This window comes from Sceloporus occidentalis, unplaced genomic scaffold (genome assembly GCF_023333645.1).
Source record: "Sceloporus occidentalis isolate IW3139 unplaced genomic scaffold, rSceOcc1.0.p SCAF_2, whole genome shotgun sequence".
In the NCBI taxonomy this organism is placed as follows: Eukaryota; Metazoa; Chordata; class Lepidosauria; order Squamata; family Phrynosomatidae; genus Sceloporus; species Sceloporus occidentalis.
Genome location: NW_028316982.1, coordinates 163,599,735 through 163,622,054, shown reverse-complemented (window position 1 = coordinate 163,622,054; position 22,320 = coordinate 163,599,735). Strand labels below are relative to the sequence as shown.

Below are 22,320 nucleotides of genomic sequence, written 5' to 3'. Positions count from 1 at the left end.
GTATGTCATCTGTTCCCAGTGATTTATTTTTCCCAAGTGCTCTGACTGCAGCTTTGACTTCACTTTCTAAAATTGGAGGTTCTTCATACAGTACTGCCTCAAATGCATCTATCATCCTTTCATCTCTTTCATATAGTCCATGGGTGCATTGCTTCCATCATCTTTTTATTTCTGTTTGGTCATAAAATGTGTTCCCGTGCTGATCATGGAGCATCCTCACTCTTGGTTTAAAATTCCCTTTGATTTCTCAAAGAGAAATAGATCTCTTGTTCTTCCTTTTTGTTGTCATCTTCTATTTCTTTGCAGTGAATTTTACAATAGTTCTCCCTGTCACTGTGCACAAGTCATTCAATAGTTGTATTTAGGACTCTGACTCTATTTTCTGTCACCTTTTTATTTTGCTTCTTTAACTGCCTGAAGAGTTTTGACTGTCATCCGTTGAGATTTCTTTTTGGTTACTGATAGTGTCTTTTTGCATTCCTCTTTGACAATGTCCCTTTCTTCATTCTGGAGTTCATCTGGTTTCTGGTCAACTAGGCTTAATAGTGCAAATCTGTTTTTCACAATATCTTCAAATTATTTGTTATTGTATGTTATAATCTTTCAGAAAACTACTGTATATACTCGACTATAAATTGGCGTCATGTATAAGTTGAGGGCAGGTTTTAGGCCCAAAATTAGGGATTTTGCCATGACCCATGGATATGTCGAGGGTAAAGCTTGGAGGCTTTTTAGTGTGTGTATGTGTGCTTGAGGCAAGAGGTAGTCTAATTGAGGCTCTTTGGTTCAGCATTTCAGCCTTTGTTTCAGTCTTTACTCCCCAGAGTGGGACTCTTGTTTGCTTCAATCAATCAATCAATCAATCAATCAATCAATCAATCAATCACCCAGGACTCTTTCTGCTTGGCTCAATAGAGAGAAAAACTGCTATCCCTACCGTATTGGGAAATCTGAAAGATCTGCTATCACATTACCATACTGACCCATAAATAAGTTAACCTGGGATTTGGGGGTCAATTTTGGGGCATAATTTTTTTGACTTATAGATGAGTATATATGTAAATTGATTTACATCAAGTCTAAGTTCTGCATATCTTAAATTCCATTTACAGATGGTTTTTATAAAATAAAAGGCAGAAAAATATACATACTATTTTCTTCCTTCAGAGTCTCTAATATATTTTCTATTTCCTTTTCTGGCATTTCTAGTTCTTCATCTATGCTTTGTGAATTGTCTTCCTGTGTGCTTAGTACTGTAAATTACAAAAAATAAAAATAAAAATCAGTAATTCTGATAAAACTATTTAACAAATTATTTTTCAAAAGAAAGCTATATTTACTTCTCAGTCATTGTAAATTTTAATTTAAGAGCAACAGTTCAAACGAAAAAGATCCAGGGATATCTAGAACACAAAATATTCTACAATTCTGACTCTTCATTCTTTAATAGCACAGCTGTAGTGAACAGTTTATAGACAAATAAAATATTATGATTGATTTTAAGCTCTATTCTCTTTCGATCTACACTATCAACTGCCCTTCATCCTGCATGTGAGAAAGGCAGCGTATATATTGCAAACCATAAGAAGACTGCACCTGCCTTATGGGCCCTCACTTGTTATTTTCTATACAACCCATGAAAGCTTCACTGAATTACTATAAGGAAAGTATTCTGTGGCTCTAGTGCGTTAAATCTCTGTAAGAAAAATAATTCAGCAAGGGAAATAAGTTGTGTTTATAGACAAACACAAAGCACTCAAATTTTACCAGCTGCTTTGTATATACTTATGTATCACAGGTTTGTCTCAGGATGTGATCTCAAAAAGGAACTGTAACTTGGCCTGGGCATGTAACTAACTGCTGGACTGAAATACACACTACATAATAAAATATAAACTCAGTCAAGCTGATAGTAAGTAGCTTTCAGAGAAAATGGAATAATTTGCAGGAAAATGTCAGGAGCATTTTATTGCTCACAGTCAGAATGTTTCAGCTGAATCCACAATACAATCTGGAAAATATTTGTTCTACTAGTTTGCTTACAAAAAAGGGGGGGAACTGAACAATGGCCATGAGTGGCGTATCCCATGACCTTAGGAGCCTATTCATTTGCAACCTGAATGCATGGTGGGAGAGCAGGATATGATGTAAGAATGTGGTCACTTTGGCACTGCATAGGTGATCCGTCCACTGTATCTTTCAATTTATTAAAACCCAACAGATTTACTGTGTATCTGTAAGGGTAAAGAGACAGCAATCCCACTGCCCCAAAATAATATGTACAATAAAAAATACTTTGAAAAGGTGCGAGGACATCTGTGGCCTTCCACATACCTGTTTTAGAAAATAAAATCACAGACAAATTTCTCCAAGACTTTACATGGACTTGTATAGATATGGTATCATCATTCATCGAAGGTGTAATACGTGTAACTGTCGTTCTTAGAGTGGTCATCTGGAGAGGAAAGGCCTTACAAAATCTGAGCCATACATAAAGAATTCAAAATCAAGCTTGGGATGAAGAGAGGTCTTTGGATGATAGAAATAACACAAACTTATTCCGCTTAGTTTTTTGTGGGGTTTTTGGGCTAAATGGCCATGTTCTAGAAGAGTTTCTTCCTGACGTTTCGCCAGCATCTGTGGAAGAAACTCTTCTAGAACATGGCTACATAGCCCGAAAAACCCACAAAAAACTATGGATGCTGGCCATGAAAGCCTTCGAATTTATTCCACTTATTTTGTTGTTTGTTGTTAACTGCCCTCAAGATGATCTCATGGTGACCCTATGGATGAGACATCTCCAAGACCTCCTATCCTCCACTACTCTGCTTAATTCCTGCAACCCCATACCTGTGACCTCCTTAATAGAGTCCATCCATCTAGCATGTGGCCTTTCTCTCTTCCCACTTCCCTCCACCTTTCCTAGCATTATTGTCTTTTCCAATGAACCCTTCCTTCGTATGATGTATCCGAAGTACTACAGCCTTATAGTTTTTTGTGGGTTTTTCGGGCTATGTGGCCATGTTCTAGAAGAGTTAGCCCAAAAAATCCACAAAAAACTATGGATGCCGGCCATGAAAGCCTTTGACTTCACATTACAACAGCTTCAGTTGGGTCATCCTGGCTTCCAGGGAGGTTTCTGGTTTGATCTGCTCTAGGACCCATTTGTTTGTCCTTTTAGCTGTCCATGGGATCCTCTGCACTCTTCTCCAGCACCACATCTCAAATGAATGGAGTTTCTTCCTATCTTCTTTCTTAACTGTCTAGCTCTCACATCCATACATGGTAATAGGGAATGCAATGGCTTGTATGATTCTAACTTTTGAGCTCAGTTGTATATTTTTGCATTTAAGAATCTTTTCCAGTTCTTTCGTAGCCACCTTCCCCATTCTTAATCTTCTTTTGATTTCCTGACTGCAATCCCCATTTCTATCAATGTTTGATTCTAATGTATGGGAATTCTTTTACTATTTCTATTTCTTCATTGTCTATGTTGAAATTGTGAAGGTCCTCATTGGTCATTATTTTTGTTTTCTTTATGTTCAACATTAAGCCTGCCTTTGCACTTTCTTCTTTGATCTTCCTTAGTAGGTGTTCCAGGTCTTTAAGGTTTTCTGCTAGTTCTATGGTGTCATCTGCATATCTTAGACTGTTGATCTTCCTTCCTCCTATTTTCACTCTTCCTTCTTCTGTATCCAAGCTTGCTTTTCTTATAATATGTTCTGCATAGAAGTTGAACAGATGATGTGAAAGGATACAGCCTTTGTCTGACCCCTTTGCCAGTTGGGAACCATTCTGTTTCTCCATGTTCAGTTCTGACAGTAGCCTCTTGTTCTGAGTACAGATTCCTCATCAGGACTATCAGATGTGTTGGGACTCCCATGTCTTTAAGGGCATTCCATAGCCTTTCATGATCTATGCACTCAAAGGCTTTGCTATGGTCTATAAAGCACATACTGATTTTATTTTGGAATTCCCTGGTGCGCTCCATTAGCCATATTATGTTTTTAATGTGGTCCCTAATGCCTCTTCTTTTCCTGAATCCCTCTTGAACCTCTGGGATTTCTCTCTCCATGTATGGTTGGAGTCTATGTTGCAGAATTTTGAGCATGATTTTGCTTGCATGGGAGATCAGTGCTATGGTCCTATAGTTGCTACAGTCTCTTGTGTTTCCCTTTTTGTGGATGGGGATGTATATCGATTGCTTCCAGTCTTTTGGCCATCATTTTGTTTTCCGAATCTGTTGACATATATTGGTTAGCACTAGAGTTGACTATGTCAATGTGGATTGCAGCAGTTCAATTGGAATATCATTTGTTCCTGGTGATTTGTTTTTGGCTATTTCTCTTATTGCAATTTCCACCTCACTTTTTAAAATTTGGGGTTCATCTTCATATGGCTCTTCGTTCCATGTGTCCTTCATTTTGTCATATTTTTTGTATAAGTCATCTGTGTATTGCATCCAACGTCTTTTCTTCCCCCCTCGTCTTGAATTATGTTATTTTTATTGTCATAGAGTGTCCCATCTTTGGTTTGAATTTTCCTTTGATTTTCCGGATCTTATGAAATAGAGCTCTTGTTCTTTCCTTTTTGTTGTTGTTTTCATTTCTCTGCTTTTCCACTTATACCAATAGTTTTTTGGGGTCGATGGCATGAGAGCAACTTCAATGACATCTCACATTCCAATGATATTAGCTAGTTACTCTACCCGAGTCTTGAGATCCCAGTGGAGAACCTGGCTGTCATGGATAGTGAGTAAGTCAGGCTGGAGTAGTAGCTGAAGATAAGTCTGTTGAGCCAGATGGAGGAGAGATGCAAGCTACAGCTATTTCAGCCACCAGTGTTATCAGGGTAGCAATTGCTCAGTCAGTATGCAGCTTCAATACTGCCTTGGTAATCAATGGAAAGGGTGAGAATGCATAGACCAACAGAATCCTCCAGTCAAAGAGGAAGGCATCTCTTCAAGATCCACTCTGGAGGGATCTTGAACAGAACTGATGACATTGTTGGATCTCCGTGCCTGTGAAGAGATCGACCTTTAGAGTGGTCCAACATCAAAAGACTCAGCAAAGTGTTTCTCCATGGAACACCCATTTGTGGCATGAATTTGACAACCAGCAGAGTTTCTCTGCTGAAATATTCCACTCGTCTGGTAGATGGATAGCATGGAGAGATATCCATATCAAAGTGCAACAGTCACATATGCATATTGTCAGGTAGAATAAGGTGTTTGACTTCGTTCCTCTCTGCTTGTTCAGATAATATATTACTGTGATGTTGTCGGTAATGATCTGGATGGTGTGGCCCTGCAGGAAGGATTCAAAGGCATGAAAGGCTTTCTCCACAGACAGCATCTCCAAAGCACTGATATGGAGCTTGGCCTCTTCTGTCGAACACTTGCCCCTGAGGGAAAGTCCATTCAAGTTTGCTTCTCAGCCATTGAGAGGTGTATCCACAGTGAGAGAAAGAGAAAGAGAGGAGAAAAGGCACCCCAGCTTAGTTGTTGGCAGGATCAAGCCACCAGTGATGGACTATTTGCAACATGGCAAGATGCTTGAAGGGTGGATCCATCAAAGGACTGAAGACAATAATGAATTAAGACTGTAGGAGCTGGAACCAAAGTTGAGCTTGTGGGATGACCAAGGTTGTTGACCCCATATGGCCCAAAAGGACCTGGACAGACCTGTCAGACACTGCAAGAGCATCAGCACCGAAGAATGGTGCACACCAAGGTCTGGGATCTCTCCTCTGGAAGATATGAATCAGAGATTCAAGGAGTTTGAGCATGTATGAAAAGTCCTGAAGTAACCTTCCTTTCAACGTCACAGCAAGGACCCATTCATCTATGTACGGAAAGACCAGTATGCCTTTCTGAGTTAGTCAAGCAGCAACCACAGCCATACATTTTGTAAACAATGCACGCACCATAGACAAACTGAAAGGGACGACACAGAGTTGGAAGGTTCTTCTGCTCACAGTGAATAACAAGAAACATCTGTGTGGTACACTAATTCCAGTAAGCATCCTTGAAATCGAGTGTAGCAATCCAGCCTTCTCTCTGGAACAGGGGAAGGATGGAGGGTAAGGAGACCATCCTGAATTGCTTCAGTGGAATGTAGGTGTTAACACATCTGAGATCCAGTATTGCATGAAGACCCCTGTCTTTCTTGTTGACAATGAAATATCAGAAGAATCCCTGGTGGATTGATGTTACTGGGACAGGTTCAATGACACCTTTCTCAACCAAGGTAACGGCTTCATTGAAGAGAGTATTGGAAGGGGGAGTGATGTGGATTACCCCTGTTGGGTGGTACTTTGCAAATTCAGTGGCATACCTCTTCCTGACAATGTCAAGGACTCATAAGTCAGTGGTGTCATGGACTGCCCTGGGCCTTACTTAGAGGCACAGTCAGAAGACTCAGACCCTGAAGACATGGAGGATGCTGTAACAGGGGCAGATCTGGGGTTGCCTTGACCAGTCCCAGAGGAGGCTCAGCAGGAAGCTGCAGAGGGAGAAACAGACTCTATGGACTATAGGCTGCAGGTGTAAGACCTGTGGAGCGAAGACAGGTCAAGGAGTCTTTGAGGAGTTTTTCCAAGCTAGAAGTCAAGAAGCGAGCTAATGGGTTTCAGCTGAGAGAAGCTGAGGCCTTTTAAAAGACCCCAGCTGCAGAGATTCTTTGCAGCCAACAACTAGTTTTGCAGCCTTGTTGTTTCTTGCTCTTCAATTCATGGTTATCTGACCCCTGTACTTGCCTTGTGACTACGCTCTTGCCTCTGCTGTGACTGACTGATATTGTGTGACCTTTGGACTGGACTCTGGACTATGCCTCTGTATATTCCCCTAATGTGCTGTCCTCAGCAGAGGTAAGCAGGACAAGTGGTAATCATAGCCAAAGCATGATGGTAGTGGTCTAGCCTGCTGCTAAAGATTGGAGAAGCAGAAGGAAGAGGAAGAGGAGAATCAAAAACACATCTTGCCCTGGTCCTGGCACTCTTTCTTAAAATACATGGTACCTAGCTGAAGAAAACTGACACTTTTCAGAAGATGTTGAAGATTGAGATGGGTACTGGGACTGGCAGGAGGTCACTGAACTGCAGGGTGGATAAAAAAATCAATTTTGTTTAAAAAATTAAGATCAGATTGTTAAAATTTAAATCAGATTTTTTAAAATTAAATACTTTTTGAGGAAAATTTTTATCTAAAGAGTTTTTTATTTAAAATACATTATGGTCCAAAGATGATTCATTATGAAATTGGGATTAGTTTTTAATTAAGTAGCATGAGAATGTATTTTCATACAATGTTTAAAAATTTTGGTAAATGAATTCCATTAATCTATTCACAATGTCATGCTCTTCCAGAGATTTCTGCAAGATTATTGGGCAATTTTTCTATCTAGAGGATATTACAACAGATGCTTGATTTTACAGTACTTAAAACTGTAAATTTGTGTCTGCAGAGATCACAATCTCATTGTTCTTTTGAAAATCTATGTACACAGAATCAACCCCTTACCCCTTAAGTACTAAGCTTCAAAATATTTAATGAATAGATTGGTGGAAGACTGGGAATGGAAAAGATCTGAAGAAGAAGCAAAGTGGGAAGAGGGATGAGCAAGCAATAAAATGAAAGTGGAATCTTTAAAGCAGAATACTCCGCATGTCTTTGGATCTTTGTGTATATAACTTGAGGTTTATCATATTATTCCTTCCCTGGAGGAGAAAACCTATAATGGCATTGGCAGTAGGCCATAAGAGGGACCCATTTGGGGAATATTTTAATGAAGTCCATCTACCCATAGGTAAAGGCAGGCATGTGTGCAAAATGCAAGCACTGCAACAAAGAAATGCAAGGCTTGGTGGCCTGAATGAAACAACATCAGAAATTCTGTGATGAACATCAAGGATCTTCAGGTTGATAAACGTTTTGATTTCATCATATTTCTTAAAGATTGCCTTGGACTGAAATCTTTGAGAAAAATTATATTTGTTATTAATTACTACATGTTACTGTCACTTTGATATAGTTGTTATGATGAAATAAAGAAATGAAACAAGAAGATATTCCTTTTTGGGGCAGTCCTGAGTGGCAGTAAATACAATGAGTAATACTAAATAAAGCAGAAATGGAATAAATAATAATATAACTACTGAATTTTTTGTTTAAGGGAATCCATCATCAACATAAACAATTCTGGACAGTAAGTGCCTTGTTATCTCTCCAGGATAGTGTTTCAGTCACATCATATACATCACACACCCACAGTATGTCACCTAAAAGAAAGAAAAAAGCTGGCCTTCCAGGAACCACCATAGATAGGTTTGTGATAAAAACAACAAACCAGTTGTTTACACAACAAACTATTCTTTCTATCTGATTGAAAACCTATACTTCATTAATATGGTTCAGTCACTGAGACCAAGATACAATACAGTCCATCCAGCAGAGCAGATGTTGCAGGGAAACTGCAGCATAAAGTATAGAAATGGAACAATATGAAACAGCTCTAGAGGGTAAAATTGTTAACTAAGGTCCAAAACACACTGTAAAAATAATCTAGTTTGAGACAACTTTAACTGTCCTGGCTCAATGCTAGAGGATTCTGGGAACTGGAGCCTTGTGAGACATTTAGCCTTCTCTGTCAGAGAGCTCTGGTGCCACAATAAACTACAATTCCCAGGATCCCCTAGCACTGAGCCAGCACAGTTAAAGTGATCTCAAACTGAATTATTTCTGCAGTGTGTTTTGGACCTAAGTCATGATGGGTGGAATAATGTCCATGATGATCCTGTTATATGTGATTGTATAACAACAGAAGAAGGGAATGTCTTCCTTGGAGAAACAACTGATACATCAGGAAATGTGCACACAGCAGAATACTTAGAAGAAGTGGCAGCAAAAGCTGTAATAACATGTGAACAAAAATTAAAGAGTTTGGTATGCAGTTTGATCACGGACAATGCTGCAAATGTATTCAAGATGATAAGAAATTTAGAGAAGCAGGAAGGGTATACAAGACTAATAATATATGGTTCATTTGCTACACCTCCTAGCCAAAGACTTCAGTGTTCCAGAAATAAAGATTAATGTCACTGAAATTGCTAAATACTTCCGTAACAATCATTTTGCAGCAGCAGCTCTGAAAAGAATAGGTGCAACCAAGCTAACACTCCCACAAGATGTTAGATGGGACTCCTTAGTTGACTGTTTTGAGCAGTATATCAAGAATGGGCTTATTCTGATGACAGTTTATGAACAAAATCAAGGGATAGCATGGTCACAGGCCAAATCCTCAACACTGTTAAGAGAAATGTTGAAGATATACTGAGCATCCTGAAACCCATTTCTGAAGCTTTAAGCAAAGTGTAGAAAAATAGCTGTTTTACTGCTGATGCTGTTGAAATTTGGAAGGAACTGAGTAAGCACTTAAAAACAGAACTACACACTGACAGAATTAAATTATAAGCATTAAAAACAAACAAATGGGACAAGCTCTGTCTCTAGTTCATTTTCTTATCAATATCTGTAAAATCTTAAATGCTGAATAAGAGGAGTTAGCTATGACATGGGTATCAAGCAATCATCCATTTGTACTGGCAGCTATTATAAACTTCAGAGCTAAGGGGGAACGATTCAAGAAATAGAAACAGGGGCAAAATTATCTCCAAAATGCTTGGTGATGATGTTTCCAAGAAAGTCACACCAGTGAACTGGTGGAAGTCACCTAAGCACTTGGATTTAGAGACTGTTGAAGTAATGATGGGCCCGTACAGACAGGCCAAAGTAAAGCTGCTTTGGGTCACTTAGGAGGTATGCTCTTTAAATGCTGCATGCATCCTAAGAGATCAGAAGCTATGCCAAAGCCACGCTCCAGTCCTAAGGATTTTGTTCATAGGTTATCACAAACCTATCTATGGTGGTTCCTGGAGGGCCAGCTTTTTTCTTTCTTTTAGGTGACATACTGTGGATGTGTGATGTATATGATGTGACTGAAACACTATCCTGGAGAGATAACAAGGCACATAGTGTCCAAATTGTTTATGTTGATGATGGAGGTATGCTCTTTAAATGCTGCATGCACCCTAAGAGATCAGAAGCTATGCCAAAGCCACGCTCCAGTCCTAAGGACTGGAGTGCAGCTTTGGCACAGCTTCTGGCCTCTTAAGATGCGAGTGTCATTTAAACAGCATACTTCCTAAGTGACCCAAAGCAGCTTTATTTTGGCCTGTCTGTACGGTCCTGATTTCACTTTTAACATCAGTCGCTTCTTCTGCTGGCATAGCAAGAATATTCTCTTCCTTTGAACTCATTCATTCATTCAAAATTGAGAAATCATTTGGGACCCAACAAAGCAGGAAAACTTGTTTTTTTCTCTCTTTCCATATTATCAACAAGCAAGGTGAAGAAGATGACTGAACTAAACGGACAGGGGACCACATGATTAAATCAAGTCTTTCTGAGTAGTGATTTAAATTATGATTTAAATTAAATCCACCCTGCTGGACTGTAGAAATGCCTCACTCCCAAGGATGCTCTCTGCCACTCAAAGTGAGGTCTGGTAGAAATGTGCGACTGGGAAGGCATGCCGTACTTCATGTCAACCTCATCTTTTGTGCCAACTCCAGCTTCTCTCGTCAGTACCCTTATTGAAGAGGCCTGACTGTTAGAATTGGCATCTGTGACAGTAGAGGTTGTCAATTTTTTAAGAAGTTGATGGGAGTTTCCCAGCATCCTATCATGATCTTCAATTATGATGGCAGAATGGGGTGGGGACCTTCATTTGAATCCTTCAATAAACTGAATCCATTGATTCCACTTCCTGGTGCTTAATTTGTACTTCCAAGGCATTTGCTATTTACAAGATCTGCTCTAAAAACACCCTCACATCTATGGTTGGAGATGAGGACTCAAGCGTAACTATATGCTGGTGGTTGACCAGTCTTGATGTCCAAAGTCAAGGTGTCTGAACCAGTAGCAGATGGAGTGGGTGAACAGGAGTGCTGTGGTGGTTCTCACAATAACTTCTGGGCAAGAGACTGATGTCTCAGAGGCACTGCTGATGGAAGATTTTGAGGTGTGTCCTGAGGCTGAGCCAGCCATTCCTCAGGCTGATGATGTTGCTAAGGCTGTGGAACAGCAATGGTATGGACTGGAGCTGGTTCACATGTGCAGGACACAGAAGCAGATGAGAATGATATATCTGGTTGGTGATGGAATTGTAGATATGGGCTGTCATAAATATAATCATTGCCCACAAAGTACTGACCATGGTATCTTTTGAGGTAAACATCCCCGAAGAAAGAATGGTAATAGAGTAAATATCAGGGCTGAACGCATGGGTCAAAAAACATATGCTTCACAGCCTTTGTCACAGAGGACTTTTCAGAGAGGAATAGCTCATAGCAGGCCCAGAAGTAATCTATAATGGAACTGAGACTGCTGATTATGGCAGTTTTCAGCTGTTAAAGTGCTCAATCTCCATCCCAGTCCCAACCCTCCTCCTCACTGCCTCTGTTTTATACTCCCCAGTAAGCCTCTCAGCCAAACCATTAACCAACCAGATTCAGTGTGGCCAACATTCTACCGCACCACCTTGCTAGAAATTGTGGAGTAACAAATTTAGCTGGAATGTTATGAAAACCACCCATCAAAGTTAACCAATGTGGACACCTGAAATTGGTCTTTCTAATATTATTCTCACTGGCAGTTAGTTACAGTTAGAAGGCAGCTAGTGCATACAGATAAATAATGTATTTCTCCTCTGTCCTAAGCCTCCAGTAAAAGTCACACTTGCTTCCTTTGTCTGGTTAATCCTTTCATGACATGGCCCATATTTACATCCAAATGTATTTACATTTTAAATGTTTCCCTTCACAATGAAACTGCTTCTTCACAGTGCCATGCATAAATGTGGCCTCCAGTTTTATAAACATCTCTTCAATAATTGAGTTAAGCCCAGTTCTCTTCTGTTACTATTTGGTTAACCCCCATATCCTAGAATAAACAAACTTGCACTGTGTGTGTTTTAAGGGCACTTTCTAACACCAATGAGAATTCCAATGTATTGTAGGGTATAAAAATGCCACACATCCACAGGACCATCTGCACACAGAATCAAGTCTGTTCCACCCAGACACTCAGAGCTGGAAAACACCAAGTGAATAAAATTAAAACAAAGTCAAATGAGACTAGTGTAGCAGTCTGAGCACTGGAGTATGACTCAGGAGACCAGGGTTCAATTCCCTGCTTGGCCATAGAAATCCACTGGGTGGCCTTGGGCAAGTCACACGCTCACCACCCCAGAAAACTCTGAGATAGGGTTGTCTTAGGGCCACCATACGTAAGAAATTACTTGAAAGCACACAACAACAACAAGAACACATATCCTTGTTATATAGCAAGGCATTTCCTGATCCAAGTAAATATTTTTTCTCCTTCAGCCCTAGAAGAAATTTCCATTCTCCTTGAAATAGGCCAGTCTACACACAACCAGAACATAACACTACTTCTTTGATGGTCTGCAGTTGCCTGTAAAGGGGTGGGGGACATATATATCCCAATAGATGACACTGGCTAGGGTTTTTAAAAAGTATCCCATTGACAAAAATCAATAGATGTACTTGAACACTTTTTTGAACCAGGTTTGGTTTTTGGGTTGGGTTTTTTTTGGCTGAAACTGGGCACATTGTTTACAGTTATGCAGATGACAATGTCATATGACTCCTCACATTGCAGGTATACTTCTCTGTATGTTCAGCAAGACAAAATAACATCTGGGGGACTAACATATTTGATGGTAGTACACACCTCAGTGTTCTGTACAGTTTTTAAACTGAAGTGATGAAGGATTTTAGAGTGGTCCATTTTGTGGTTCACTTGTAGAACAAAACTATCAGTGTCTGAATGTTTCGGTTCTATTAGACACAATTCTGTGCTCCAGTTTTATGTGGCAACTTTATCAGCATAAAATGAACTCATCAGTTACATTTTTCTGTCACATTTCTTCCTCGTGAGACAATATAATGCAAATTACAATGTGCATTCTTCATAGGAAGACCCATAAGGCTGTCAAATTTGACCTTTAATTCAAGCAATTGTGCTTTTCTGTAGAAAAATCTACATTTGAAACTTTCCACTCCCAATGTGCTTGCACCGAAGAGATACTGCACATTTGAGAAACAGTGGTAATGTAGTCACCAAACTTACTGGAGTGACCTAGGCTCATTACAGGTGAAACTTACATATTGAGAAACTGCAGAAAAAATGCTGAAATAGTAATGAGAGCAGGAGTGCTAAAGGATTATTTGTATCAGGTTGCCTAATAACAGGTGTGAGGCAGTTTTGAGCACTGGGTAACAACTGTTTATATTCAAAATGATTTTTCTGACACATGATGTTCAGATCTGAAAGAAATTTAATGCAGTAAAGTAAATCAGGAGACAATAGCTCAGAACCAAAGCTTTGTAGTGCACTCCTGTGCACACAGAACTTATGTCAAATCAAGCTTTGTCTCTGACTTAAGAAGAGGAACTAATTCTACAGATATCATGGGGGTTTTCTCTGTGTGTGTCATCACTCTTCACCAATATTTATATTAAGTAACTATAAAAGATTTAAACTATTTTAACCAGATAACTAGTATCCCACTTTATACCAGCTACGCAATTTCAGGTATGCAGAAACGTCACACCCCACTACCCTGCTTTTTCCTGCTTCTTTTAACAACAACAAACCCACTCTCACAGCCCTCTCTCACACATGTACACCCAGGAACATAGCCCAAAACTTTGGACAGTGAAATAAATCCCTCTGGGGAATTGTGTGAAGGTACTAGAGCTTATACTCATCTAAAGGAGCTCTTCAAATGATTTGTGGGGGGCAGTGGGGGGGGGGGAGGAAGAGAGTACAAATTCTATTCATTTATATTCCAGTATTGTTTCTAACCTTCAGGTTCTGAAAGCTGCAACTGATTTGTAGTTGTTTCCATCTGGCTATCTTCCAGTGTTATAATACCTGTAATACCAGAAAAAAATATATAGTAAGTTTCTTAACTGAGTGGGTAACTTTTGTGTAGAGCACAGTGCTGAAGGCATTTTTGTCCTTTTCTCCTGTTGGGTGAAGCAGGAGAGAAAGACTGAAGTTTTGATAGCCTGCAAGTCCTTTTTCACAAATGTGGAGAAAATTCCTTCACTGTAAACAGTATCAGGGGTATATTCCCATAAAAAATGCAAACTGCATTATATAATGTACAATAGCCTTATAAATTGTTTTCTTAGTAGCTTGTGTTTTTAAAAATATATTTATTATAGTTTAAATGTTTTTAAAGTTGTTGTACACTACCTTGGTGGCTCCCACAGAAAGGTAGTATTACAACACTGCATGATAAAAAAATTAAATAGCCACATGTACGGTTACATAGTGCTAATGAGACACTTAAGCCTACATCAAGTGTACATTGATCATCACTTTCAAACTGAAATCTAGCATGTCTGAAATGTGCAATTTCCAGAGGTCCAGAACTTATATATGTGTCCTTCTGAGGAGGGCCAGAAGTAACTTCCAGTCACTTACATTCAGAAAAGACAATCCCACCAGGCCTAAAACAACTCTAGGATATTGAAGAAATTTTCCCTACTTCCAGAGAAAGGGACATTTAAAATTATGGTACACTAACTACATGATTGTTTCTTTCACACAATGTCACACATGCTGCTGGTGGGAAGCACATTACCAGTATAACACACAAGTTCAATTTGGATTAATTAAATAGACTTCTAAGGGGCGAAACAGACCACCCCTTTGGAGCGGTGTCCTGCCACTCCTTTCTTCACTGGACTGGGGCTGTAGCAATTACAATCTGGTGTTTTTCCAGTCCCAAAAGAAGTAGTAAAGTGCCACTCCTTATGGAGCCAGAAAAAGGATGCCTTTGCTTCCACTGTGACACTTTCCGGTGCTCCTTTTGGCACACATCATCTGGACGCTGCACCAAAGGAGTGCTGTGACACCATGCACCATGCGGTTGGTTGGGTGGCGTGACTGTAGTTTGGGTGGAGTCAGGGTATGTGTTATGCGTTTGCCATGCCCCCACTCTGCCCCAAAGCTGGCATAAAATGCTGGTCTGTTCAGCCCCTAAATCTCAGAATCAAGGGTCCCAAAGCATTGCAGAAATAATCCAGTTTGAGACCACTTTAACTGCCCTGGCTCAATGCTAGGGAATTCTGGATACTGTAGTTTTGTGAGACATTTAGCCTTCTCTGTCAGAGAGCTCTGGTGCCACAATAAACTGCAGTTCCCAGGATTCCCGAGCACTAGCAGGGTAGGTAAAGTGTGTTTTGGACCTAAGTGATGGTGCTTCATGTCGTAAAATTCTCAGTCCTGCATTCTATATGTGCCATAATTGTAATAATCATACCATTTATCTTAAAACGTTTCAATTTTTCAGTGCTTCACTATATATTATTTTATTATTCCTTATCCTAGCTCTGTAATAAAAGCTAATTTACTTGTAATAGGCTAGTATTCTAATCATACTGAATAGACTACCTTGTGATCTCTGAGGAGAGACCTCAAATGGAGATTTCTCAGCTTTTAATTTATGTGTCTAGTTATCACACTGCAAAAGTAGAAATGGCCATTTCTAATAACCTCTAATATTGATGAAAACTTTTTAATTATGATAATCCTGCAACAGGTTGATTTTAGAGAGGATGAAACACTTGACTCGAGCATTAAAAAATACCCAGACTGAAAGCATATATGTAAGCTGAGACTCAATATAGACAAGATAGAGATTCTAGAGATCAACTGGAAAGCTGATCCTGGACTTGGATTATACTGTTATGGGCTGGACTGCACCCTCTCTGAAGGCCTACACCATTAGGCTTCTCTTGAGCCCAGGCACTGATTCTGGAGGGCAAGACAGCTACTGTAGCCAGAAGCACCTTTGCCTATGATCCATTTGTCAATCAGCTGCATCCCTTCTGGGAGAGGGCAAAACACCCTACAGCGATGCATTCTTTACTTCTCATTCAGACCCCATTCCACATGGGAATGATTTAAATTTTGAATAATTTATGGACACTATGCTACTCCAAGGCAGTCAGACTGAAGTTTGGTGTGTCTGATATATACCATGCAACACTGGTCTTGAAGCAAGTATACTGACTTCTAATGTGCAGCTGCTGTTTTTCACTAATAACAGCCTTAACAGGTTTACGGCAAAAATATCTGCAAAGCTGTCTCCTGCTGTATGGCTGTCCTTCATTTAATATCTTTATCAGGGCTTTTGCTGAACGTCCCAACATGAAGAAAAGCTAGGTTAGACAGAGCCTTCTTGTAGCAGGACCCTGACAAAGGAAACCATTCCTCAGGGAAATCAGTTAGGCTGCATCTTTAGTAACTGTTACGATAGTGAGTGAAAGTTGAAACTTTTCTCTCAGCTTCTGACAAATTTTCATGTTGTTCTGTGGCCTGTTTTTTAAAGTTCCATTTCTTTGTTATTTTTCTCATGATTTGTTCATTTTCTTGTAGTGCTGTTTCAAATTACACATAGTTTTGAGGGCCATGGTGGGTAGAAAAGTGATGGATAAACACTTTGAAACAAAAACAACTCTGCTACTCAGTCTCTTAGTCTCTGTTCCCACATTTGTAAAATCATAACCACAGAATATTCCAGATTGTGATGGAAAAGAATGAATTAAGAGCACCTTGTGATCACAGTAGCATCTATATATGTGTACAACAAAACAGACCAGTTGAATTACACCCAGTTTCATTCAAGATTTGTAAACATTCTGGAAATAATACCACAATAATAATGTCAATAAAACAGTAGGAATATGTGTTTCATGATGAATCTCAAATTTCACTGAAAAGAAGAATATTGTTTTTACCTGTTACGGGAGAATTTTCCGTGCTGCTCTCTGGTGTGTTCTTTCCTGTAATTCCATGATCACATTTTATTAGACTTTTTCTTCTGCCTTTTGCAGGGATATGCTTCACTCTCTTATCCACTGAACTATTTACTATCACTTGCAAACCACTGTCTTTTAACACTACTGAATCAATTTTAATGCCTCGTTTAATAATACTGCTGGCTACAATATGTACTTCAGGGACCTCGCTTGACTCTTTAAAATTGTAAATGTCAATCTGAGTTTGGCTCGAATTGTCAGTAGAATGGATTCTTAGAGTAATATTAGTTGTTCTTACTGATTTACCATCATTATTACCAACACTGTTGTCCTGTTCCAAGTCAGAAAGCACAGTTCTTTTCTTTCTATCCTCTTCGGTTCCTGCACCCTTCACTTCATTATGGCTCTCTGGAGGGTCCATATTTGGGGAAATCTTCAGCTTGTTACCCACAAGCAGCAGTGAATAGCTGCTGGAAAGAGAGATATCTTGTGCTGTTGGACTACTAGGAGTTGACTGCTCTTTTATAGAAGATCCTGAAACAATACAGTTGCATATGTTAACATTCTAGTAGTTTCTGCACTAAAAATAAGCCATGCAGATGACAAACACCATTCATTTGGCACTACTTGAGATTGTTATTGGAACACATTTACATAGAAGCAAATTCCCTCAAAATGAAAGTGACACATTTCCAAGTAAATGTGCTTTAGATTAAAGTGTCTGATGATACTAGAATGTTACTGAGGATAAATTATGGCCATGTCCTTAAGGAAGTTAGTAAACATAAAACCCAACAAGGATTACTTGTCTCTTACTATAGTCATTTGTATAGTTAATGTTCTGTTTTTCCCCCCTGAAATTTCATGTTCAAGCAGCAAATTATTTTGGGTTTGGTGATCTGAAAATAATCAAAACAAAGCTTTAAGACTGTTGAATTTTGGTATCGTGTAGTATAATGTTGGTAAACCAGTAAATCTGAAGTTCAAATCTTTCATCAACTTTGAACTCCCACAGTGTTTTTAGTTAAGACACATTAACTCTTCTTCTCTCAATCTGAAGTAACCAGAAAATAGCAGAAGACTATTTTATGAAAGATACTGAAGATAATGCATATTAAGCACTGTGCAAAACTAAGGAAAGTGCTGCACAAATGATTGTTACTGACTTGTAAGGAATAAATAGAATAGCAAACTGCAAATCCAAAGACATAATAGATCAGGGAAGTTTTCTCCTATCCAGTTCAGTATCTAGAATATAATCTCAATAAATTCTCTAAAGACACCAAATCCCATTGATATTGGAAGATAAGCAGGATTAGTCCTGGTCAGTACAAAGAATACCAGGTGCTGTAGGTTATATTTCAGAGGAAGGAACTGGTAAAACCAACTCTGAATATTCCTTGTCTCAGAAAACCCTAAGAAATTCATGGGGTTGCCATAAATTGACAGGCGACTTGAAGGAATATACACACACATCTAGAATATAGTAGCAGAAACAGTCAAAACCTTAAGTTATACTCAGAAAATGATTCTATTACATTAAAAAAACCAATATGGCACATACTATTCAGCATACACAAATGCCATGATAAAGAGTAAATGATCATGGTTCAGACCTATGCACATTTAACAATAGTGATAATAACTTCCATGCCTGGTGACAGTTCATATGTACTGATAGTTGAAAGAAGCAAACATTTTAGAGGAATCTTTTTTTACTTGTTTATTTCAAATCTTGCTATAATTTTAGTTTACTTGTAAATAAACAAAGCAGGTAGTTGTGAAGATCCATTGTTGCTGTTGTTTATTCATTTCTATCCTGCCTTCTTCCCAATAATGACACTCAAGGTGACTAACAACATTCTTAAAAACATTAGACATTAAACTATACAAAGTCATTAATAAAAGCATAAATATAAGAGTTATTTTAAAAGCGATTAAGCAATTTATAAAGTTAAAACATAAACATTTAAAACATTTCAGTTCTTTAAAAGACCACATACAAATCTTAAAAACAGCACTGCACAAAATTAAACCCCCATCCCAGTCAGTTTTTAAAAGCTCGATGGCATATATATTTTTTGACTTGCTGACAGAAGGAGAGCATTGATGAGGCCATCCTGGCCTCTCTAGGGAGGAAGTTCCCAAATCTGGAGCAACCACCAAGAAGGCCTTCTCCCATGTTCCCACAAAATAAGCCTGGGAAGTTGGTGAGACAGGGAGAAGGGCCTCTCCAGATTACCCTAGAGCTCTGAGGGGCACATAAAGAAAGATATGGTACTTCAAATAACCTGAATTCATGCTGTATGAAGCTTTAAAAGTCAAAACTATCACTTTGAATTGGACCCATAAACAGACCAGAAGCCATTGGTGCTGTTGCAAGAAGTGAGTTGTGTGCTTCCTATCAGTGGCGTTCATGTACTGGGTGACACCAGAACAGTGCTTGCATGGTCTTGAGGAGCTCCCGCAGGGGGCAAAGCACTGCCCGTGGCCCCAAAGAACACCTGTGTGGCCCCAAGGAGCTCTCGTGGGGGTGGAGCAGCACCTGCGGCCCCAAAGAGTGCCCACATAGCCTTGAGAAGTTCCTGCAGGGGGCGGAGCAGCGACCACAGCTCTGAGAGGCCTCTGCACAGGCCTGTAGAGTATTCGTGCGCCCCTAAAGAGCTCACACAGAGGTTCAACCAGTGCCCACGTGGGCCAAAGCAGCACCTGCGGGAGGTGGGGAGCCAACCGGGTGTCACAGCCCCTTCTGGGGTGTCACCTGGTGCAGTGTACACACCCTGTCCCCTTCCAATGACGCTACTGCTTCCTATAGCCTGCTCCAGTTAACAACTGGCTGCAGTTCTTTGGGCCAACTTCAGTTTCTGAGCACTTTCTAAGGACCACTGTGGAATGAACCACAGCCACTCAGACTATTAACTAATCAGAGTAGGCTCATTCTTTTGACCAAACTAACGTGTAATGAAACAGAATTTGGAAAATGTGTGCAGTAATCGGAATAACATTTTGGCTTCAACACACAGCCGACAAGCAACTGAAGCCATCGTTACCATCTTACTACAATGTGCCCCCAAATGAAGTGACCAAGCCTAGTTCCAAATTCTGTGGTAAGTTAAGTCCCCAAAATTGCAGTCTTTTTGGATTTACAAGTTAGCATTTCACACACCCAAGGGGTTAAATGAACGCTTAGATTTGAGTTCATTCTTGTAAGGTTGTTCTAATTGAAATATATATAAGGGTAAAGGTGTAAAGGTGGAATCAATCAATGCCAGGTGAGACATAGGGGTTTGGAGGACCAGAATATAATCTAAAATGTATGTGGGACATTGTTATTGTTATTGATGTGAAAATGTATGGACAATTGACCAAATACTTATTGTTATTTTCTACATATGCCATTTGTTAAATATTAACAATACCATGTTCAAGTACATTCAGCCACTTTTTCAGGCTTATTTTGTGGGACTTGTAGGACTACAGTATCCTTGTGTATACCTTTAAGGAACCATATGTCTTGCTTCAGCACCTGAAGCCTATTGTAGAGGCTTAGTATATTTCCACACACACTTTCTGTGTAAATTCACTGAGCATTTTGCCAATTATGCTGCTTATCAGTCAAGCTTAACAGTTTGGAGACGTGGGTAAGCTAATTTTGGTCATTCTGATATTATATACTATCATGTTAATTATTACTTTTGCTAATGGTTGTACTAATTGTTGTTACTTTGTATGCCCAGAATTATGTTATATTTGTAATGGTAGTCTGACAATGAACCATGAAGATTTCTGATGAAGACCAACCAAGGTCGAAACGGCCCTAAAAGTACTCCGGAGGTAGCCGTCCTACCTGGGAAGACTACTCAGCATATCTTCATGCTCTGTTGCTGCAAGCACCAAGGATAAATATTCCCCAAAGGGACTGAGGAGACTGGGTTGCTGCAGTTGAATATATGGATGTTGATTACCAAATACAACCACAGAGTTATATTATAGTACCACATATGTAAATATGATTACTCTAATGATTGGGATGTAAAACCATGTGGATAATACATATGGGTACTTTGTGATAAATAGACACGTCTCTGTCAGATCATTTCATTGTTAACTTACAACTATTGTTGTCCCCCTTCAGTTGGTTAGTACTACAATTCAGCAACATGTGGAAGGCTTGATGATTCTTACTCCTGATATAAAGTAACTGCTAAAGTGGGCAACACTTAAAGCTAAGACAAGGAATGTCATTCAAGGAATTACATAGGAACAAAACTACAATTGTAAAAACTTGCTCTAATCCTTGCTATTTCTTTAATTTGTGCTTCTCCCTACCATTAGCTTTAAGTTCACAATGTACATGTTTTGGATATTTAATACTCTCAAGCAGGAGTAGGCAACTTATGACTTTCCAGGTGTTGGACCACAACTCCCAGCATTCTTCACCATTGACTATGCCGACTAAGGCAGATGGGAGTTGCACTCCAACAACATTAGGGTGGGCACTTGTTCCATGCTTTAAGACATTTTATTTATCTGGAGTACTTTTAACATGGAGTTTGTTTTTGATTTTAAAAAATGAGGACAATAATATTTTATTTAAATTCAGATTACTAATTTTAAGCTGTTATACTGTACAACTGTTCCAGAAAAGAATGGTAAATGTTGTGTTCTGGGATTTATAGGCAACATATAAAGGCTGCAGATACTGGAAATTAAGGGGCTATACAGACAGGTGGGTAAAAGCTTCATCTTTGCCCCTGGCCGCTGCTGCAGCAGCCACATGGTTCAGCACTGACCCGCTCCCTAAAAAGAAGCTGTTCTAGGCAGCTTCTTTTTAAGGGCATCATCGCGCACCATGATGAAGCCCTTTCCACCAAGCACCATTTGGGCACTCTGACGTCCATGTGTCATCATGGTGCGCCCTGTGTGGACAGGGGTGCGCCAACATGGCAACTGGGTGCTGATAGTGGGGCTGGATGCATGTGGATGCCCAGATCTATTTAGCCCTAATTTCAAGCCCAGGCCAGTGCAAAGCGCCCATCTGTACTGGTCCTAAGTTTAAAAATACTATATTATTCTAATAGCAGCTTATAATAATGACAGGGTCTGCAAATAAATCATAGCAGTTGGAAAAGCAATAAACAAGCTGGCATTTGACAATGCTGTTGAAAACCATATCGTTATTTTAAATATATAAATATTTTACTGCACAGGCTTCCTTGCTTCCTTCCACAATGTCTTCGATCATAATTACGGGACTGACACTGAATGCAAAAGGAGTATTTTTAACCAAGTGTTCATACGATGCAGCTGTACTCATTCTTAATCACTCATTAATGTCTCGTCAAAAGAGTACTGTATTTTTTGTTTGTTTCATTTACCAAAGGTCAGCATACTTGGAAGCAA

General features: G+C 39.4%; 1 protein-coding gene across 6 annotated transcripts in view; it reads right to left on the bottom strand.

Annotated features, from left to right (window-relative positions):
* Positions 1–22,320, bottom strand: part of LOC149319210 (uncharacterized) — a 43,742-nt gene that overhangs the window by 19,356 nt on the left and 2,066 nt on the right. For 3 of the 6 annotated variants that reach the window (XM_089511281.1, XM_089511282.1, XM_089511285.1), the window contains exons 2-4: positions 16,897–17,451; positions 13,949–14,017; positions 1,152–1,253 (exon numbers count right to left, since the gene is read on the bottom strand). In XM_089511281.1, coding sequence (XP_089367407.1) covers positions 1,152–1,253; positions 13,949–14,017; positions 16,897–17,451 — 726 coding nt within the window. The remainder of the gene's footprint in view (positions 1–1,151; positions 1,254–13,948; positions 14,018–16,896; positions 17,452–22,320) is intronic. The other 3 variants (XM_089511284.1, XM_089511286.1, XM_089511283.1) reach the window with 3 other exon arrangements.